Source organism: Onychostoma macrolepis, chromosome 04, assembly GCF_012432095.1.
Source record: "Onychostoma macrolepis isolate SWU-2019 chromosome 04, ASM1243209v1, whole genome shotgun sequence".
Lineage (NCBI taxonomy): Eukaryota > Metazoa > Chordata > Actinopteri > Cypriniformes > Cyprinidae > Onychostoma > Onychostoma macrolepis.
In genome coordinates this window covers 21,951,062-21,969,654 of record NC_081158.1, presented here as the reverse complement: position 1 = coordinate 21,969,654, position 18,593 = coordinate 21,951,062, and the positions used below count along the sequence as shown (strand labels likewise).

General features: G+C 37.6%; 3 protein-coding genes across 21 annotated transcripts in view; 1 reads left to right on the top strand and 2 right to left on the bottom strand.

Moving 5' to 3' along the window:
- The window catches only part of cacna2d4a (calcium channel, voltage-dependent, alpha 2/delta subunit 4a), a 44,782-nt gene extending 38,609 nt beyond the window's left edge, over nt 1–6,173 (bottom strand). The window contains exons 1-11 of the mRNA XM_058772389.1: nt 6,168–6,173; nt 5,686–5,786; nt 3,959–4,040; nt 2,887–3,003; nt 2,705–2,764; nt 2,088–2,250; nt 1,879–2,010; nt 1,483–1,543; nt 379–529; nt 205–279; nt 31–120 (exon numbers count right to left, since the gene is read on the bottom strand). Of these exons, the coding sequence (XP_058628372.1) occupies nt 31–120; nt 205–279; nt 379–529; nt 1,483–1,543; nt 1,879–2,010; nt 2,088–2,250; nt 2,705–2,764; nt 2,887–3,003; nt 3,959–4,040; nt 5,686–5,786; nt 6,168–6,173 (1,038 nt within the window). The remainder of the gene's footprint in view (nt 1–30; nt 121–204; nt 280–378; nt 530–1,482; nt 1,544–1,878; nt 2,011–2,087; nt 2,251–2,704; nt 2,765–2,886; nt 3,004–3,958; nt 4,041–5,685; nt 5,787–6,167) is intronic.
- A 2,558-nt stretch (nt 6,174–8,731) lies between these two features.
- dcp1b (decapping mRNA 1B) lies at nt 8,732–18,139 on the bottom strand. Its single transcript, XM_058773156.1, has 10 exons — nt 17,822–18,139; nt 16,658–16,816; nt 16,488–16,528; nt 16,099–16,226; nt 12,380–12,446; nt 11,513–11,636; nt 11,267–11,389; nt 10,555–11,172; nt 10,299–10,460; nt 8,732–9,607 (listed from the first exon to the last, which is right to left on the bottom strand). The coding sequence occupies exons 2-10, from the start codon at nt 16,799–16,801 to the stop codon at nt 9,527–9,529; spliced, it is 1,488 nt and encodes a 495-aa protein (XP_058629139.1). The 5' UTR covers nt 16,802–16,816; nt 17,822–18,139; the 3' UTR covers nt 8,732–9,526.
- The window catches only part of cacna1c (calcium channel, voltage-dependent, L type, alpha 1C subunit), a 130,169-nt gene continuing 124,083 nt past the window's right edge, over nt 12,508–18,593 (top strand). For 3 of the 19 annotated variants that reach the window (XM_058773137.1, XM_058773134.1, XM_058773133.1), the window contains exon 1: nt 12,508–13,527. In XM_058773137.1, coding sequence (XP_058629120.1) covers nt 13,401–13,527 — 127 coding nt within the window. In that variant the 5' untranslated portion in view covers nt 12,508–13,400. The remainder of the gene's footprint in view (nt 13,528–18,593) is intronic. The other 16 variants (XM_058773147.1, XM_058773135.1, XM_058773138.1 and 13 more) reach the window with 8 other exon arrangements.

Sequence of the window (18,593 nt, the reverse complement as noted above, 5' to 3'; positions counted from 1 at the left end):
TCCTTCCCTCAAACACTAACACACACTCACCTCGTTGAGAATCTTGAAGGACTCTTTTATGGCTTTCTTCACCTTTCCTTCACCTTTCACTTGCAACTCCTCCACCAAAAGTTTGAAGTGCTAGAAATAAATAGGATGCAGAAAATATTAAAATCTCATATGGCAACTGAATTCACTGCTCTGTGCAAATAAAGAAAACGTTACCTCACGGTTATCCAGATCGGCCTGTACCAGCGTACCTTTAAAACAGGGCTCTACATACCGGACGTAATCACTGTACTAGAAAGACAGAAAATATTAGGTGTTATTTAAGATAATAACCAGATTTACATAGAGGAACTTGCCACTTGATCTGATCATGAGGATTTCTGTTCTTACCGCAATGACGTTGACAAAGTCGTTTTCGCCAAGTGTGTCTAGAATGGTGTTGATGGTGTGTTTAGCAATGGTGAGCCTCAAACCCTTCATGCTACCGCTAATGTCCACAGCAATGATGATATCTTTGGGGGACGTGGCTGCCTGGATGTACCTGAGAAGGAGAAAAAAATCATGGAAATCTTATTTTTTAAAGGGCTTTTTGAAATGCTTACAAGACCAGATCATTAACTGCAACTGTTAATTTTTTTTTTATTTTAGTTAAATAAACCTGAATTAAAAAGATAAATATTAGATGAAAAACCTAAGCTGGCAATAAAGAAAATTCAAATTAATTAATAAAAAAAGAAAAAGAAAAAAGTAAATAAATAAATAAATAAAATGAAAACTCTAAATATAATAATAAAAGCTAATTCAAAAAATGCAAAAATAGTAGGCTATATAAATAATACTAGCTCACATGACCATTGACAAACACTCGAGACCTTTCACAGTAATAATTACAAACAGCGTGTGAAATCTCATCTACGTAATGTTCTGAGAGAAGGAAGTAATGAGATCACAATAAGAAGGTGACAGAGAGACTGAAACTTAAGACCGAGCATTACAGTAGTAGCCTGGTATACACATTTTTAATTCACTTACTTGTGTTTATGTAACTTATTAATAAAACAGAACTACTCAAATTTCATAAACGCGCCACAGTGATCACTCTAGCTGTTCAGATACAGGACTGTAACACAAGACAACAGGTCTGTACTCCGCGTTCGTTACGGCTAAAGAGATCGTGTGCATTAGCAGTAATAGAGTTAGTCCTGGCAGTAGGTGTTTGAGGAAACTGGGCAGATGCAGCAGTCAGTCACGGAAAGGAATCAAGATTAAAATCTTTCACTGAGATCAGTCCTTCTGCTCCTTGACCCTGGACTGCAGCCAAGTCACTAATCTTGAGTTCTTGATAGTTCATAGAGGTGAAAGACGTCTATCACGAGCAGTAATCCTGAGCCATGAGCATCATGTTTTTAAGATGCTTTGTCGGATCGTTATTTTAATTAATATGCAATTAATACATTTTAATATTGTTTTGGATAGAAAGATTCTAAGACTCACCAGTTGCGATTCCTGGCATCAAAAGTGACAACTCCGTTTTCATCAGGTGTCCACTTGATACCTTAAAGAGTGTATAAATGAATATAATTACAATCTCCTCTCCATGAGAGAGGGAAGGATTTCTGTGTTCATTTGTGTGTAAGATCTGAAAAGCCTGAGTTTATTGGTGTTGTTACTGTGTCTATAGTGTGATGACATGATGATGAATGAGAGAGGCAGAGAGAAGAGTGTCACCATTAATCACACCAGTAATTCTGTGTCAATCAGACTCTCTGTCCTGTGTCTGAATGAGCAGACATGCATGTTCAAACACTGTCATTTTTGTAATCGCTGTGCTTTCATGTTGTAACCTGCAATGGGGCATTTAAAGGAGAAAGGCTGTTGTGTGATGATTACCAGGGTAAAGTCTGAAAAATCCTGTTGAACTGCCGAAGTACTGCCAGGTTAGAGTCGGGTCTTTCTCAAAGTTACTGGTAAATATGTCATTCAGCGCTTCTGACATAAACACCCCGTTCAGAATATCAGGATCTGAGAGACAGAGAGAGATTTGCTTGATCGTTTTCTAATTAGGGATGAAAATGGACAGTTTCATTTCTGCGTCTCACCTTTGTTATAGACATTGGTGGGCACTTGTATGACACTTTGCTGGGTACTGACAGGCAGTTTGTTGAAGTGCTCATTCTCCTCCAGAGGAAATTCACCCCCCAAATCCACATAATTCCCATCCTCGTTCAATGTGTTAATCATCATAGAATTGTAGTAGTCAAACTGCAGGAGAACAAGCGCATTTGAATATGTGACCCTGGACCACAAAACCAGTCTTAAGTCGCTGGGGTATATTTGTAGCAATAGCCAAAAATACATTGTATGGGTCAAAATTATCCATTTTTATTTTATGCCAAAAATCATTAGGATATTAAGTAAAGATCATGTTCCATGAAGATATTTAGTGAATTTCCTACTGTAAATATATCAAAACTTAATTTTTGATTAGTAATATGCATAGCTAAGAACTTCATTTGGACAACTTTAAAGGAGATTTTCTCAATATTTTGATTTTTTTGCACCCTCAGATTCCAGATTTTCAATGGAAAGCTTATTTATTCAGAAATCTCAATTTTGAAAAATTGATACTTATGACTGGTTTTGTGGTCCAGGGTCACATATAGATTGAGGAATGAATAGAAGATTGAGGGGATGGAAGAATGTATAGAGAGCTCACCGCTAATGTTGCATTATATTCATGATATAAATCTGCATCCTCTACTGTCTCTGCCATTCTCTATATAAAACACACACAAAAAGGAATTCAGGCAACTGAAATGATTCCATAACAAATAATTCTTTGAATAGTAAGAATTTGATCATTTTAGAGCATCATGTCAAAATACTGATATCTCTGACCTTGACTGATTTCATCTTTCTTCCCAGCATGTTCTCCATTTCTTCAGCAAATTCCTTCACCATCTTTAAACCATCTACTTCCTGCATCTTGACTATGGGCTCCACATCTTTATATTTCTACACACAGACACATATACTGTACATTTAATTCAATAAAAGGACTTAAGTATTTAATATAAAGCTAATCATAATACTTATAGACTAGAGGGTTAGACTATAATAATTACTCCTAAAAATTTGGCAGATTTAAATAATAATTTTATTTTATAAAGCACCTTTCTACGACCTCAAGGTCACTTTGCAATAGGCAATAACAAAGAAGAAATAAAAAAGCATGAATCTGTATCTACTGAGGAACTAGCATCACAGCAATTAACACACATTCCATTTGTGTAATTCTAAACGAAAGACAAAAGCTTTATATGTGCTGTTGAAGTCAAAGGCTAAGTTCTAGATCATTGTTCAGTATTAAAGGCCAGTGAGAGCAGAATCTCAATCTGTGTCCAAAGCAATGAGTCCCGCTCTTTACCCGTAGACCAGGTCAGACAGGGATAATCCACCTCCACACAACACTGTAAGAGTACCAGGCTTTATTCTGAGCTTAGATTAGAGACACAAAAACAAAAGGGGGGAAAAAGAGAGAAAAGGAAAACAGGGAGGAGGAGATGCAGCAGTCTGGGAAGGTTAATCCTCTTCCTGCCTCACTGTTCAGGCACACTGTTCCTGCTGTTGTGCTGCACTAATAAAGGCCCTTAAGGTGAAAGCACGCCCACATATTCAGGTCAGATATAAACTTGTCGTTATATGACTCTCTGGTAGGCAGATGGGCTGCTTGTAGGCTGGCACCGGGTCTATGGTTAACAGTACAAAGTAATGTTAATTAGAGTGTTGTGTAAATTCAAACAGATGCCAGATAACTGGACACAGCTGCATGTGACATTTCCCAGCAGTTTGCTAACATCGCTAACGTACTGATTTAGGGATAAAGCTGCAGATTATCAGACAATATCCCTGATTGCTTTGTTGTTCGGATTGAAACAAAGGGGTAAAATCAGATTTTCAACAGACAAACCTTCTGTAAGAGTTGAGCGCCCGAGTATCTGTTTGACAAGGCCAAGAGCTGTTTTCCAAAGGCATTGGCCCACTGTTGAACCCTGTTCAGAACACAAACAAAAAGCAGCAATATCATAGCCCGGTAGACGGCAGAATGTGAGCATGAGATTACTTTTAAGATAGATCTATAAACAATAAGTTAATATCAAGTAACTGATGTCTGGGGGATGACATTTTCATTCTAGAGAAAATTTGATTGGACAAAAAATCTGTACTATAGCACGAGTCATCAATATAGGGTCGGTAAGATTTATTTATTTATTTATTTATTATTTATTTATTTATAGTATTAATATACTTTTCAGCAGAGATGCATTCAACTGTGACTGCAAAGACGTTTATATTGACAAAAGATTTCGATTTCAAATAGATGCTGTTCTTTTGAACTTAACATTCATCAAAGAATCCTGGAAAAATTTGATTTTCACAAAAAAAAAAAACATTTGAAAAGCTGTATTCTACATTGATAATAAGAAATGTTTCCTAAGCACTAAATCATCATATTAGAATGATTTCTGAAAATTCAGCTTTGCATCACAGGAATAAATGAAATTTTAAAATGTATTAAATTAGACTTATTTAAACAGTTATTTTTAACTGTAATAATATTTCTCTGTTACAATTTTACCAGATTTTGATTTTTTTTAAAAATGCAGCCTTGATGAGCAAAACAAATCAAAAACAATAAATCATAACTACATGTTAACAGATATGGACTAAAACAATTGTGATCCTGGACCACAAAACCAGTCTTAAGTGTCAATATTTCAAAATGAATAAATAAGCTTTCCATTGATGTATGGTTTGTTAGGATCAGACAATATTTGGCTGAGATACAACTATTTGAAAATCTGGAATCTGAGGGTGCAAAAAAATCTAAATACTGAGAAAATATCCTTTAAAGTTGTCCAAATGAAGTTCTTAGCAATGCATATTACTAATCAAAAATGAAGTTTTGATACATTTATGGTAAGAAATTTACTAAATATCTTCATGGAGCATGATCTTTACTTAATATCCTAAAGATTTTTGGCATAAAAGAATATCGGTATATTTGCTACAAATAAGACTGGTTTTGTGGTCCAGGGTCACAATTAAAAAAAAAAAAAAAAAGATTCCATAGGGTCAGTAATGCCAGGGAGATCATTGACATCAGCAGCAGTATGCAGTTTCTTTTAAGGCTTTCAAAGTGGAGGATTTCAGGCTGCTGTCATTAATTAACAAGGGAACTTTTTTTTAATTAAAACACAGGGTCACAATTTTCTGACCGCTAAAGATTTTAAGCTTATTAAGGCTCGTGTTGGTGTTTTCTTAGTTTGACTTTCAGGAACCACATTAGCTCTCAGAGAGACTATAAAGTCTGTTCAAACAGGCTGTGTGTGTGGATTTTGAGTGAATGTTGGCAGTGGAGGTTAAGCTTTGGCTTACAGTCTTTTGGCTTTATACAAGGGGTCATGACCTGCAAGCATTAAGATGAGATTTGGAGAAATACTGTGGATCTGCACTAGGAATCAAAGGAGTGCTATTAGAGGTTCATCTATAAATGTCTGAGGGCAGAGTGCAAGTGTGAAAGATTTATGTTGAACTTAGCAATAAACGTCTCTCTTACGTTGCGCAGATTTTGTATTCATGGGGTTGCTGGGATGTTAAGACAGCAAAACTCATGCAGAGATGAACTGAACTCACGTTTCAGGTGATATCCTCATCTGAGCTTGTGTTTGGATGGTCCAACTTGAAAATAGCACCCAGAGCAGTGTGATGCTCCTCATCCTACCCATCAACCCCTGCTACGTGCATAAAACAGCAGCGTGCACGATCTCCAGCTCACCGGATCCTGAAGACAGACCTGCTGCGGTAATCCCAGTCTGGTCTTAATATCAAATTGTGCCCAAAGGACGCTCCGGAAGCTTCAAAAGTGTGTTTTTGGGTGACACAGAAAACCTCCCAGAATGTTCTTCTGAAATAATGACATCTGGCTCTGTTCTCCCCATTCCTGATCATCCCCACTTGGTGCTTGCATCTCATCCTTTCATCATTCTCTTCATCACGCTCTTTCTTCCTCAGAGTTTATGTGAATCCTCTAAGAGTCCCACCGATGATGTCTTGATGTGGACTGACTGGCCAGCTGGCAACTTTTGCAGTTCCACCTGTCTTTCGGTTTCTCTCACCCTCATCTTATGTTCAACGCAGCTGGGAGGAAGTGAAACAGAAGTAGATACGCTCACACACTCAGTTTGCCCTCCCCACTATGATAATCCACATGGATTACACTGCACTCCCACAGTGGGGGAGAGAGACAGAGAGCGAGAGATGTAGGAGATGGAGGGTGGGTGAGGGGCATGTATTGGAATAGAGAGATGAAGTGAAAGAGAAAAGGATGAGCGAGAGGAGGGCCTCTGTCATAGGATTATTAGTGTTTCTGGAGATGGTCTGTTCAGTCAGAAAGAAGGAAACTAAACCTTGCAACTTTCTCAAACACAGAGTTTATTTGGACGCTGAAGCCACACTTAAAATGTATGAATGTCAATGCACAAGTGGAATCTGTGCACAAATGATGCTAGATGTTTACTCATCTTAATTTTCTTTTAAACAACATGGTCCCAAACTGATTTTAGGTGATGTACACTACCAAAAGATTGGGGGCAGGTTATTTATTTATTTATTTTTTTAGTAAAACTTATTACAATTTAAAATAACTGTTTTATATTTGAATATATTTTTTAAATTTAATTTATTCCAGTGATGGCAAATTTGATTTTCAGCAGTCGATACTCCAGTCTATACTGATTTATCAATGTTAAAACAGTTGTGCTGCTTGATAATTTAGTGTACATTTTTTCAGTATTCTTTGATGAATAGATTTACATAATTTTTTTGAAAAATAAATCTTTTGAAATATTATAAATCTTTAATGACATTTTTGAACAGTCTAATGCATCCTTGCTCAATAAAAGCATTTTTTTTTTTTAAATGAAAAAAAAAAAAATGAAGTGAATGCACAAGCGTGTGGTTCATCACATTAATCATGAAATTACACGAATGTTTGACATCTTCTGTAGAAAGTGTTCAAATATTTTTGTCTCTTTTGTTTTACTATTTAAAACCCATCTTCTTTTTGTGAAATAAAATGGGCTTTTACTCATTTTCTTTAAAACAATCATGTATCCTCCAGTGAAATCTCATTTGAGTTTAATAACAGCAGTATGATTTTAATAACTACATCATCCTGCTTTATTTTAAGCACTATTAAAAAAAGTCTACATTCTTTTTCCCTAAAACACGTACACGCTTGATTGTGAGTGTCAGTGTCCAGATGTTATACCCTAGATTGTTCCCAGTGACCCAGTTAGTGTAAATAACAGCTTTCATCCTCCAGACAGATACACACCTGCACTAAGTGTGTGTTTGTGTTTGCAGATGTGAGCTAAAGATTTCAGTCTTGTGACAATGAATGCTGACACAGGGACGGTGATTACAAAATGACACATTTTATACTGCAGGAGAGGATGATTTTAAGCTTATTGCAAAATATTTCTTTTGAGAATGTTTTTAAAGAATTGAATTGAAATTTATATACACTGAACAAAATTATAAACGCAACACTTTTGTTTTTGCCCCCATTTTTCATGAGCAGAACATTTTCGATGTACACAAAAGGCCTATTTCTCTCAAATATTGTTCACAAATCTGTCTAAATCTGTGTTAGTGAGCACTTCTCCTTTGCCGAGATACTTCATCCACCTCACAGGTGTGGCATATCAAGATGCTGATTAGACAGCATGATTATTGCACAGGTGTGCCTTAGGCTGGCCACAATAAAAGGCCACTCTAAAATGTGCAGTTCCAAAATTGAAACTGTTTTTAACCTAACTAAAAGTCCAATGTGCTCTTATGGTTAGACAAACCTGTCAGCATGCAGGTTAAACTACCGTTAAAAAGTTTGAGGTTGGTAAGTTTTTTTTTTTTGTTTGCTTCTGAAAGTCTCATGTATTTTGCAGCTTAATATTTTTTGTGGAGACTTTTTTTTTTTTCCAGGACCATTTGTGACCCTGAACCACAAAACCAGTCTTAAGTCGCTGGGGTATATTTGTAGCAATAGCCAAAAATACATTGTATGGGTCAAAATTATTGATTTTTCTTTAATGCCAAAAATCATTAGGATATTAAGTAAAGATCATGTTCCATGAATTTCTTACCGTAAATGTATTAAAACTTAATTTTTGATTAGTAATATGCATTGCTAAGAACTTCATTTGGACAACTTTAAAGGAGATTTTCTCAATATTTTAGATTTTTTTGCACCCTCAGATTCCAGATTTTCAAATAGTTGTATCTCAGCCAAATATTGTCCGATCCTAACAAACCATACATCAACGGAAAGCTTATTTATTCAGATTTCAGATGATGTATAAATCACAATTTCAAAAAATTTACACTTAAGACTGGTTTTGTCGTCCAGGGTCACATTTGATGAATAGAAAGTTCAAAACAACAGAATTTATTAACATTTACCATTTTTAAACGTCGTTATTGTTGGTTTTTGATCAATTTAAGGCAATCTTTGATTAATAAAATTAACTAAAATAAAAAATAAAGTAATACCTGACCTCAAACTTTTGAAAGGTATTCTGAAACCTTTCAAACAGGCTTCAACCGTAACAGATCCATGTGTAGCACGTTTAAAGTCATACATAAGCATTATCAACTAGAAAACCAGAACATACACTATATGGGGTGTTGGGGTATTATTTTAATAAGAAAAACAAATGGAAGAAAATAAAATTGTCAGCTTGTTTTCAGTTTGACAAGCTAATTACAAAATACTGATGACATTGTCTTTTTTGTTTCTTAAAAAAAAAAAAAAAAAAAACTGAACCTAAAAATATTCCAGCATGTTGATATAAGAACAGAAGCATAGAAAAATAGAATATATATATGTACACTTTTGTTTGTATATTTAAACAAAATCAATTTTCATTTTAAAGTGTGACTAAAATTAATAAACAATTTCTGCTGGCTTGTAAAGGGATGAGGGCAGTTTCTGCCTGTGTCAGCTGAGATATGAAGATGCTAGAAATCAAGACAAGACATGTTTGCCTTATCTTGTCATTTATCATGTTATTTCTATTATATTTGAGGCTAGGGTCCTGTTTTTCTATCTTTTGTGGGTTTGTTTCGATATGCAAGGATAAAAATCCACTCAGATTTTAACATACAGCACATTTCTTGCCCTGTTGTCTAAAAGATAAACGTGAAATCCATAAAATTCTTCTTTCAGAAAATTCTAAAATACTTCAGATTGCCCCTTGTGTGCAAGTGGCAAATTCAAAGCTGATATGACATTCAGATCATTCAATTTACTGTATGAAGATCATAAAATTTGCAATCAAACTGGTTTTTCCGTTGTGAATCTGGTGCTGAGGTGCTCAACTTCTTGGATGCTACATTCAGAATAGCAGGGTAGTCCTGAGATGGGATGACAATATGGGTTCAGAGCATGACAGCTGCATGTACGTGTACACGTGCTTCAGAAAGGTTTTGAGCTGGAGTCTGTAGCGAGACGGGAGACATATGCTTCATAGATGGTGTCCAGGAATGAGGCATCATTCTGAATCACAGAAAGAGAGAAACAACCCATTAGAGGTACACACTCAAACACACTACCATTCAAAGCTTGTGATCAATTTTTTCTTTATTTTAAAGAAATTATTATTTTTTTTAATCAATAATGCATCAATCAAGACATTTATAATGTTATAAAAGATTTTCTATTTAAAAAAAATAAAAACTTTCTATTCATCACAGAATGCTGGAAAAACAAAGAATCAGTTTCCACAACTGTTATCAACACTGATAATAAGAGATGTTTCTTTAGCACCAAATCAGCATATTAGAAAGATTTCTAATCTAGAAGACTGGAGTAATAATTCTGCTTTGCCATCGCTGGAACACTTTACTTTAAAACATTTTAAAATAGAAATGGTTATTTAAAATATTTTACAGTATTACTATTTCTACTATATTTTTTATCGAATAAATGCAGCCTTGATGAGCATAAGAGACTTTTTTCAAAAACAAAATCTTACCAACCCCAAACTTTCGAAAAATATAGTGTGTGTAAATATAAAATTAAATGATGTGTTAAAACTATATTTCTTCTTGTATGTTTTCTCTTTTGGTTGAAAACCTAAAATGGTGTTTTATGCAAACAAAAATCTTGATGGTCAAAATATTGGTGCATCTCTAAATTATATGATCAATATTGGAATAATACAGATGGACATGTGTTTGGTTCTGACCTTGATGAGGTGGAGCAGTGTGGCCTGTAGCTGAGTCTTACTAAGTGCTCTGATTTCAACTGGTTCTGGTTCTGCTCTTGTGGTTTTAGTCTGGATGAACACGCTGGGTGACAGAAGCAGGGTGGGGGCTACAGTCGCTGGGATACGCTGTGGTGAGCTCACCTGCACCCACACATTAAATCACAGATTATACATACAGCTGTAGGATGAACAAAGGCAACAGATCAGAATAACTGAACAGAAAGATTTATTTTACCTGTGTCGAATTAGTTTTGCTGAGACTGGAGCTGCTGGTGGTCAGACTGGGCTGTAGAAGCTCCTGATGAGGGTGGAGCTCTTGCTCCTGCTGCACCAATGTGAGCCTCTGCAGAAGCTCATGTGGCGACACCACATTCCCTGCCACTCCAGCAGGGGGTGCTTTATTTGGGACATAGAGCAAGTGCTGAGTTGGGGCTTTAGCCATAGGGTGGATTTGGGGCCCCACCCCACTTTCTCCCTGATTTAACTGTAAGGAAGGCATCCCTGGAGTCCCTGCCACAGGAAGAGGGTTCATTAGCAGTTTTTGTATCGGGTCAGGCTGGTTCTGGGCTGCCCCGTTTTCACACAGACGGCTCTCTGGGGATTCAGAGAGGGGCTGCAGCAGTGAACCAGACATGAGCTTGTGGATGGCTGGGCAGTGCTGCATGGGGGTGTTGGACACCACAGCGCCACCTGCTGGAGTAGGGTCATCATAAGACAGCGAGCGGGCCACAGCGGACCGCGTTGGACCCAGCCTGCTGACAGCTGCGGTGGGCTGTGGCGAGACAGAGTCCGGTTTTGATTGAGCACCGAACAAAGTGACAACCGAGAGGTGCTTTGTGTCCATCTCTGTATCCTGAGAGAGAATGAAAGTTTCATTTTTATATTTAAATATTACATTTATGTTATGTCTGTTGTGTCACAAACATGCTGAGGTAGAGTATTCACACCTGCTGCGTTTGTCCCTGAATGTGCGTGTCCTGTGTTGGTTTGAGGGGAATGGGTTTGATCAGATGGGGGTTGCCATAGATGATACCACCACTGCCAATTTCTTTCGGCTCGCTGAGTTTTCCCTAAAAAGTAAGGAAGAACACACAAGTAGGAGAAATGTACAGTGCACTGGTGACATCTAGTGTATATAAAGCACCTTAATACTTGTGCAAGACAAAAAGAAGACATTAAGATACGCGTGTTACCTTGTCATAGTCATTTCGTGCTTTTGTGAGCATCTGCATTATATCCACACCCTGCTCTGCAGATCGCGGAGAGACAGAGCCAATTGCCATTTGCGGCTGTAACTGCTGTTCCTGCCCTGCCAAACTGACAAGCATAAAGAAAGATTGAGTGTGAGAAAGTAAGAGCTAGGGCTGGAAAACAGTTTTTTTTTTTTTTCCTTTTTCTTTTTTTAAACAGAAACCAAATGATTGTCCCAAGATGTGGTTTTGTTAACAGCTTTTGAATATCTGCCATATGGAACAAAGTAATAGTGTTTCCTCTTCCGCAAAAGAACAAAATAAAGACATTGTAAGCTTGATGTTGGAACTCGTTGTGATGAGATAAAAAGATTGGGTACTGCTAAATCAGGGGTGTCCAATCCTGTTCCTGGAGAGCCACCTTCCATCCTCCTGCCCTAATTAAAGTCTCTTGAACCAACCAATCGTTTAACTAGAAACTTCTATGCATGTGTTGTAGCTAAACTCTTCAGGTGCACCTGGGATTGGACACCTCTATGCTAAGTCATACAAAGGCAACATTTTTCTATTGCATTGTCCTCACTGGTTGTAGCATGATGTAGCCCGATTCGGGAACGAATAAATCTTACGAGTACACTCTTGTAATGAATAAGTCTTGAATCAATTTCAAATTCATTGTGTAATTTTCAATTATTAAACGCATTCTAGAGAGGAAAAAAAGATTAAACTGTGTTAAAAAAAATGTTATGATTCCTCAAAGAAGTACTAGAAGAATCATTAAGGGAATTAAGGAACTGGAATCATTAAATGGAACTAGAATCAGAACCAGTATTAAAAGTTGTACGAGTTGCAGATGGAGGAGAAACTTACTTCTTCATGAGCGCCGCTATTCGCTGACAGTCTTCCTTATCATAGAACCAGATGCCGTAGATGAACACTGCCAAAAAAAAAAAACATATATTGCATATTAATCTTAATAAAAGATTCAATCAAAACCAATGAAGATCATCAGAATTAGCAGTGGAAAAGGACCACTAAAACTGAAAGCATACAATGCACTTACAGTGCCATCATATACATGCATACATACATACATACATACATACACACACACTCCACTCGAGCCGAAATTCCTTTCCCAGAGAGTCCAAACTCCCAAGTGCCCAAGCAGAACTAGAGCCAACTGCTGTGCCAGGACACCAAAATGTCTTTAAAGACCAAGATGAAGTCTTCAGATACTTGTAGCAACAGTCACTGGTCATTTTAAAGAGCAACCGTATTAGGAATAATTAATAGAGATTTCAGTGATAATTTCAGACTGTGGTTCCTCATGAGCCCTCATGAACTAAACTTAGAGCGTGGTGCTGACAGCTGAATCAAGACCTGTTCCATTCACCTCCAGAAGTAGCAGAGAGATAACAAAACCAAGGGCGAGTAAACGAAAAGAGAGAGAGAGAGAGAGAGAGAGAGAGAGAGAAAGGGCTGGTGCTGTATCCACAACCGTTCATTCTCAGAGCAGAGAGCACCACGCGGGTCAGCGCCTGGGGAAAGAACCCAAACAAAATACTGCCTGGGAACCAAAGAACACAACTCTGAGAGAGTGAGAGAGAGAGCGAGCAGTGGGAGGAGAACAAGGACAGAGAGGGATGAGAGGACACTGCGAGCGCTCTTGAAGTTGAACTTAGCAAAACACAACAAAGAGAAAAGAAAAACAGAGACCCGAACCACACACCCTCGCTCGTGTCAGACAGAGTGCAGAAGCGTTCGCTGCTTGTTTTACTGAATGGAGCGCAATCCACACGCGCAGTGAGGAGACTGTGAACTTCTGACCAACTTCAAACAGACCAAAGCTTCAATCTGCTGAGGATTCAAATCTCAGTAAGAGAAAAAGATGCTGCGGGGGCTGTTCAGTCGGCGCAGGCTGAAGCACGAGCGACTGGAGGAGGAAGTGGAGGTGCGGTTTAAAGGGAAGCTGGTGTCGGAGAGAGAGTTGGGCTACACATTCGTGCGGCCAGGAGGTAAGAGCTTTGTATACGCAAGAGTCCCGCTACACAGTCACAAATCACAACACTGCGTTTGTTTAAGAGAGGCACCCTCTGCACATGAGGAAGAACGATGTGTTTAAGACGGACAGTGTAGGTCTTACTTCCCATTGTCTGAAACCTTATAAATAGGGTTTGTAAAGGTAATATTATTGCCCTTACCAAGTATTCAACTATTAACAAAGTAACTCTTGCACTGCACTATTTTTGCTACAGACATGAACAGTACCTCAAATCGTGTGGTCTATTGAGGAGAGCGGTGCTAGAAGTCACCAGATTTAGTTTTCATCTGGTGGATAATATAACAGGAAAATATTCCTTAGATTGACATTAAACCAGGGACACAAGCCATATCTAGAAACCAGAATAGAGTCCTGCAGGAATGAGTCCAAAACCTGGCAATGCACTTCCAGTTCCATCGTCCCAATATCAGTGGGTATTTTTAATGGGATTTAGTCAAATGCCTAAAATAAGGTCTCAAGACATTTTTGCGTTGTATTCTATAACTAGTACAGAAGTAATACCCTACTTGTGATTTAAGCTTTTAAGTGTCCTGAAAATGAAGGCTGATAGGGATATTACACCATATCTATATCAAAAACGGTAAATCTTATCTGCTTACTAGTCCACTTTTACAACTTCACTGTGATTATACTCGCCATCTTACAAACTATTCTACCTCAAACTTTCCAACTGTCAGAAGCTTAATGTCGGTGACTTTGAAATCATGTCACCATGGTGTAGTTAGTTTATAGCCTAAAATGTAATTTTTCCTTCTTCTGGCGATTGTATTCAGATTTCAAAATTTATGAATGTTGTGTTCATTTGTGAGGATTATCTTGATAATGTTCTTCTTCTTGATAAGAATCATAAGCATTTATTGCTCTTTTTTATTTTTATCTGCAATGATCTTAAAGTCAATGGAAAAATCCTACTGGCTTTTTGTTTATGGAACCAGGGTGATGCTGAAGAATTCTATATAATTGAGACTTATTGGTGGGCTCTTTTGACTGTAAACTATGGTGGCCCAGTAGTCAACAACACAACGCATAGGACTAATTCCATTGTGATGTGCTAATTCCGTTGTACTGCAGCTTGTTTCCGTTGTGCTAATTTCATTGTGTTGTGGAGATCACATTGTGTTGTACACTACTACAACACCACCGTAGTAACCAACTTCTCTAGAACACCCCAGAATGAGTAACAACACACTTAACAACCATTTAGAACATTTTTACAACCATAGAGCAGTTCTATGACTACCACTCATAACATTCTAGAATCGAGGCGGCGAGTTTGATCGGAAATAAAAATCCACTAAATGAAAAATGGCACATAATTCAGTGAAATAGTTGGCCAGTAAACTCTCACCTACATTCGGAAGCAGCCAGGATAGATTTTCCCATCAGTCAGTTAGCAGTAGCACAGATTTTCACTGTCACTGCAGTGCCCAAACATCAGTTTTGGACTGGCTGAAACATCAAGATCTACATGATTAATTTAATCAGCCTGAAGTACTTAAGGCTTTTCCGCATGGATCCTATTTGCAGGTCTCTTTATCATGAATTTCCTTGGAAGCCTGTGCAAGTGTGCGTGTGAGAGAGGCTTGTTATCTAATCAGGATTGGCTGGTTGGGTCTGTGATGCTGGCAGGAAACTGGAAGAGAAACACACATACTTCTCTGCACCATATAAGGCACTGTGGCTCTGGGGCCTCTCATGCAGGCACGCCTGCCAGGGATCTCTGATCTCACACACACACAGACGCCAGTCTGACAGCTCTCTCAATTCAGACACACTTTTACTGCTGTTAAGTTCTTCGCTTTTTGGATGGATGCTCACCCTGTATTGCCTGTGCTGTTTACACCAGGTATTAACATCCATTTCAAGCAATCCGTTTTGACACTGCATGCCAAATACACACCCAAATGGGGTCCAAAACATTTGTCCAACAGGCACCATCCATGTCCAGCCCAATTTTTGTGTCTGTGCAGCCATGTGCGTGGACGAAAGAAATATCCATGTGCATCTATTTGCACTCATGGTCAGTGAAGTTTACTTTCAAAGGCTTGCTTGTTCAACTAAGCATGAGATGGAGGGAAACACGGAAATAAGAAGTATATCTGGGCCTTTGTGGGCTGAACATCAGAATTTTAAACTTCCCCGAACAAAGAGTAATACTAGATAAGTCAATCTCCCAAAATCCTCATGTAAGCATTCCTGTAGCTCAAGCATTAGAGCATGGCGCTAGCCATAGGCTCGATTCACAGGGAAAGCATGAATTGGTAAAAAAAAAAAAAAAAAAATGCAATGTAAGTCACTTTCGATAAAAGCATCTGCAAAATGTATAAATGAGGTTTTTAACCCTGTCTGTTATACAAATATTGTTTCTAATATCAGACACTTTCATCTTGTCATTATGTAAGGATTTGTTTATGAAAAACAACTTGAACAATAAACCAAATATGCGTACTTTTAGCTATGTGTAATATTGTACCACTGTATGAGCTCTTTTAGCTTTACTCTGATGCATTTGAGTTTGACTTACAGCGAGCGTTCCTGTACAGCAGAAATGGATGCTGCAGCTGGAAATCTAAGTCTTTAGTGATGGGTTCGGTCAGGTTGTCCATGCTCAAACGATTCAGGATAGTGAAGCCGTGCCTGGGAGAGGCAAGCCTGATGCACAGAAAACTGACATTAGAACTCACAACATGAGTGGGAAACTAAAGCTTATGAGTGTGATGGACCTAAACAACTGTGAGTAGGTGTTTTGCAGCGTTAGTGCAGTCAAGTGTACAGTGTTATATCATAAGGCTGAGGAATATCATGCAAGTTATTTTTTTAACCTTTAGAACCGAGTTAGATCCCTAGGGTTCTGATTCAGAACGTGTGTGTGTGTGTTGCTTCACTGTTGAAAACATCAGAAAACACACAAACCTGTTATAGACAAACAGAGTTCCCTCCACATCGGTCTTTTCCTACAGAACATAAATGCATTAATATATTTGTATTTAACTTAAAATAAAAATAAGTCCAAATATTTTTAGAATAATCAATCATCTACCTATCCATTAACTGTTATTAATTTTGTTGATATCATGGTTTACCCATTCATTAGTGGTGTTGTTGAAGGTGTAAAGTGCTACTTGGCTGGCCAGGTCTGTGATGCTGCTGATGTAGGGGTCAAGTCTCTTTAGGGCTGACAGACTCATGGATAAACAGCTCCCACCTCCACCTGTGCTTGCAGTCATGACTCCAGTCCTGTTCTGCAAATAAAATATATGATCTTTAAATAAAACCATGCAGATGCCCGAGATTACTGTTTACTAAAACATTCAGTTTTTGATTGAAAAGTGTTTAATTCCAACAACTGTAAGCAATGGTTTATGCGCATCAGTATCATCATTAATCTATTAGGAATATTTGAACTACTTCACAAAAATACTTTATCTGAAATATATTTAAATGCATGAACTTAACTTTATACTGCATGTTTTATTGTTTTGTAAAATGTTCTTTCTGCATACATACACATTGTCTTGTATGTCCCATTTCTGACCAAAAGCTGTACCTACAAAAAATCTCCACTGGCCTAGTTGTGTCTCAATACTTTATTCTAGTGTAAATGTAGACATAAAATTTAGATATAAAGTTGAAAAAGTAAAACAAACCTTCACAATAATGCATGCACACATTTAAATATTTTATAAAGGTAAGCCCGTTTAAGTTTATTAAATAAATCAGAGCAGTGAAAGTCATTTAAATGAAATATAAATAAATAAAGAATTTATGTTACCGTTAAATAAATGAAATACATTATACTTGTATATGATAATACAGTGTATGCATTCATTAACTTAATACAATAAATAAGGCTTAAATAAGACAATAAAATAAACTATATATTCTAAAGCAAATGTGAGCAACCCGTGCCAAACTCGCAAGTGTGTATTTTATTACGTCCCCTAGATTTGGTTCGGGTCTCTCTTTCATCGCAAGTCTTAAAATCTATGGCTAGTAAAATAATAGCGCGCCTCGATTTGAGGCTCATTCATATCCGTAGCAAACTCTGCGGGACGGTTTACAACAGAAGTTTGGTACTGCGGCGTAGCGGTTTGCTCAGATCCCCAACCGTGTACGAACAACAATAATACTGATGCCTGCCACTAATAATTGAATAATTCATGCCTCCACAAGTTTACAAATGAAATAAATGAGGCCTTGGTTAGCTGCTGCTGCCCTGTTATAGATCGGACAGGAGTGTAACTTACCTGCACTTAAAATACCGCACAAATCCTAAAATTCCTTTAAAACGAGATTCAACTCTGTAAAACAGGACTGAAACACTTTACTTCACGTTCCGGTCTCCTGATATATGTTTTCAATGATCTACAAACTAGTAAAACACGAATATATCGCTTTATTTCACTTATCTAACTCCTGATCGGCTACCGCTCTCGCCATGTTTGCGCTGACAAGAAGACAGCACGAGCTGATCGCTGAGCTCGCGCGCGCACAGGAAAAGTAATCGAGGAGCGTGAATAACCGATGAGCCTGAAGCCCCGCCCCCTGCAGCTGCATGGTTTGAGCTCACTTGAGACCCACCGGACCTTTAGTTTTTACATCTTGGTCATTGGTAGTAATAAAGTGAGCTGACGCTGCGGCGTTTGTGCATCCAGGGGAAACCCTTGAGGATTTGAAATTCTCGCATCCCTGCACTATTCATACTCCGGTAGGCATTAAGTTTTTGTAATTGTTTGTTTGTGTGTTCTTTCTAAATCACATAGGCTATATACACAGTTCAGAGGACTTACTGTCCTGCTGCAGTTTTAATAGTCAAACCTTCCTATGTTACTGTAATTTAAAGGCGCATTTAGGATCCCCCTAGTTCTATTCCAGTAGAAATTAATAGCAAAACCACATAATCAAATATTTATTTTATCTCTATTTATATTATCTGACGCTTTTGACTTATTAAAATAATCATATCTCACTAAAAAATAATAATAATGTGCTTTAAAATTGTACTAGTAGCCGAATTCA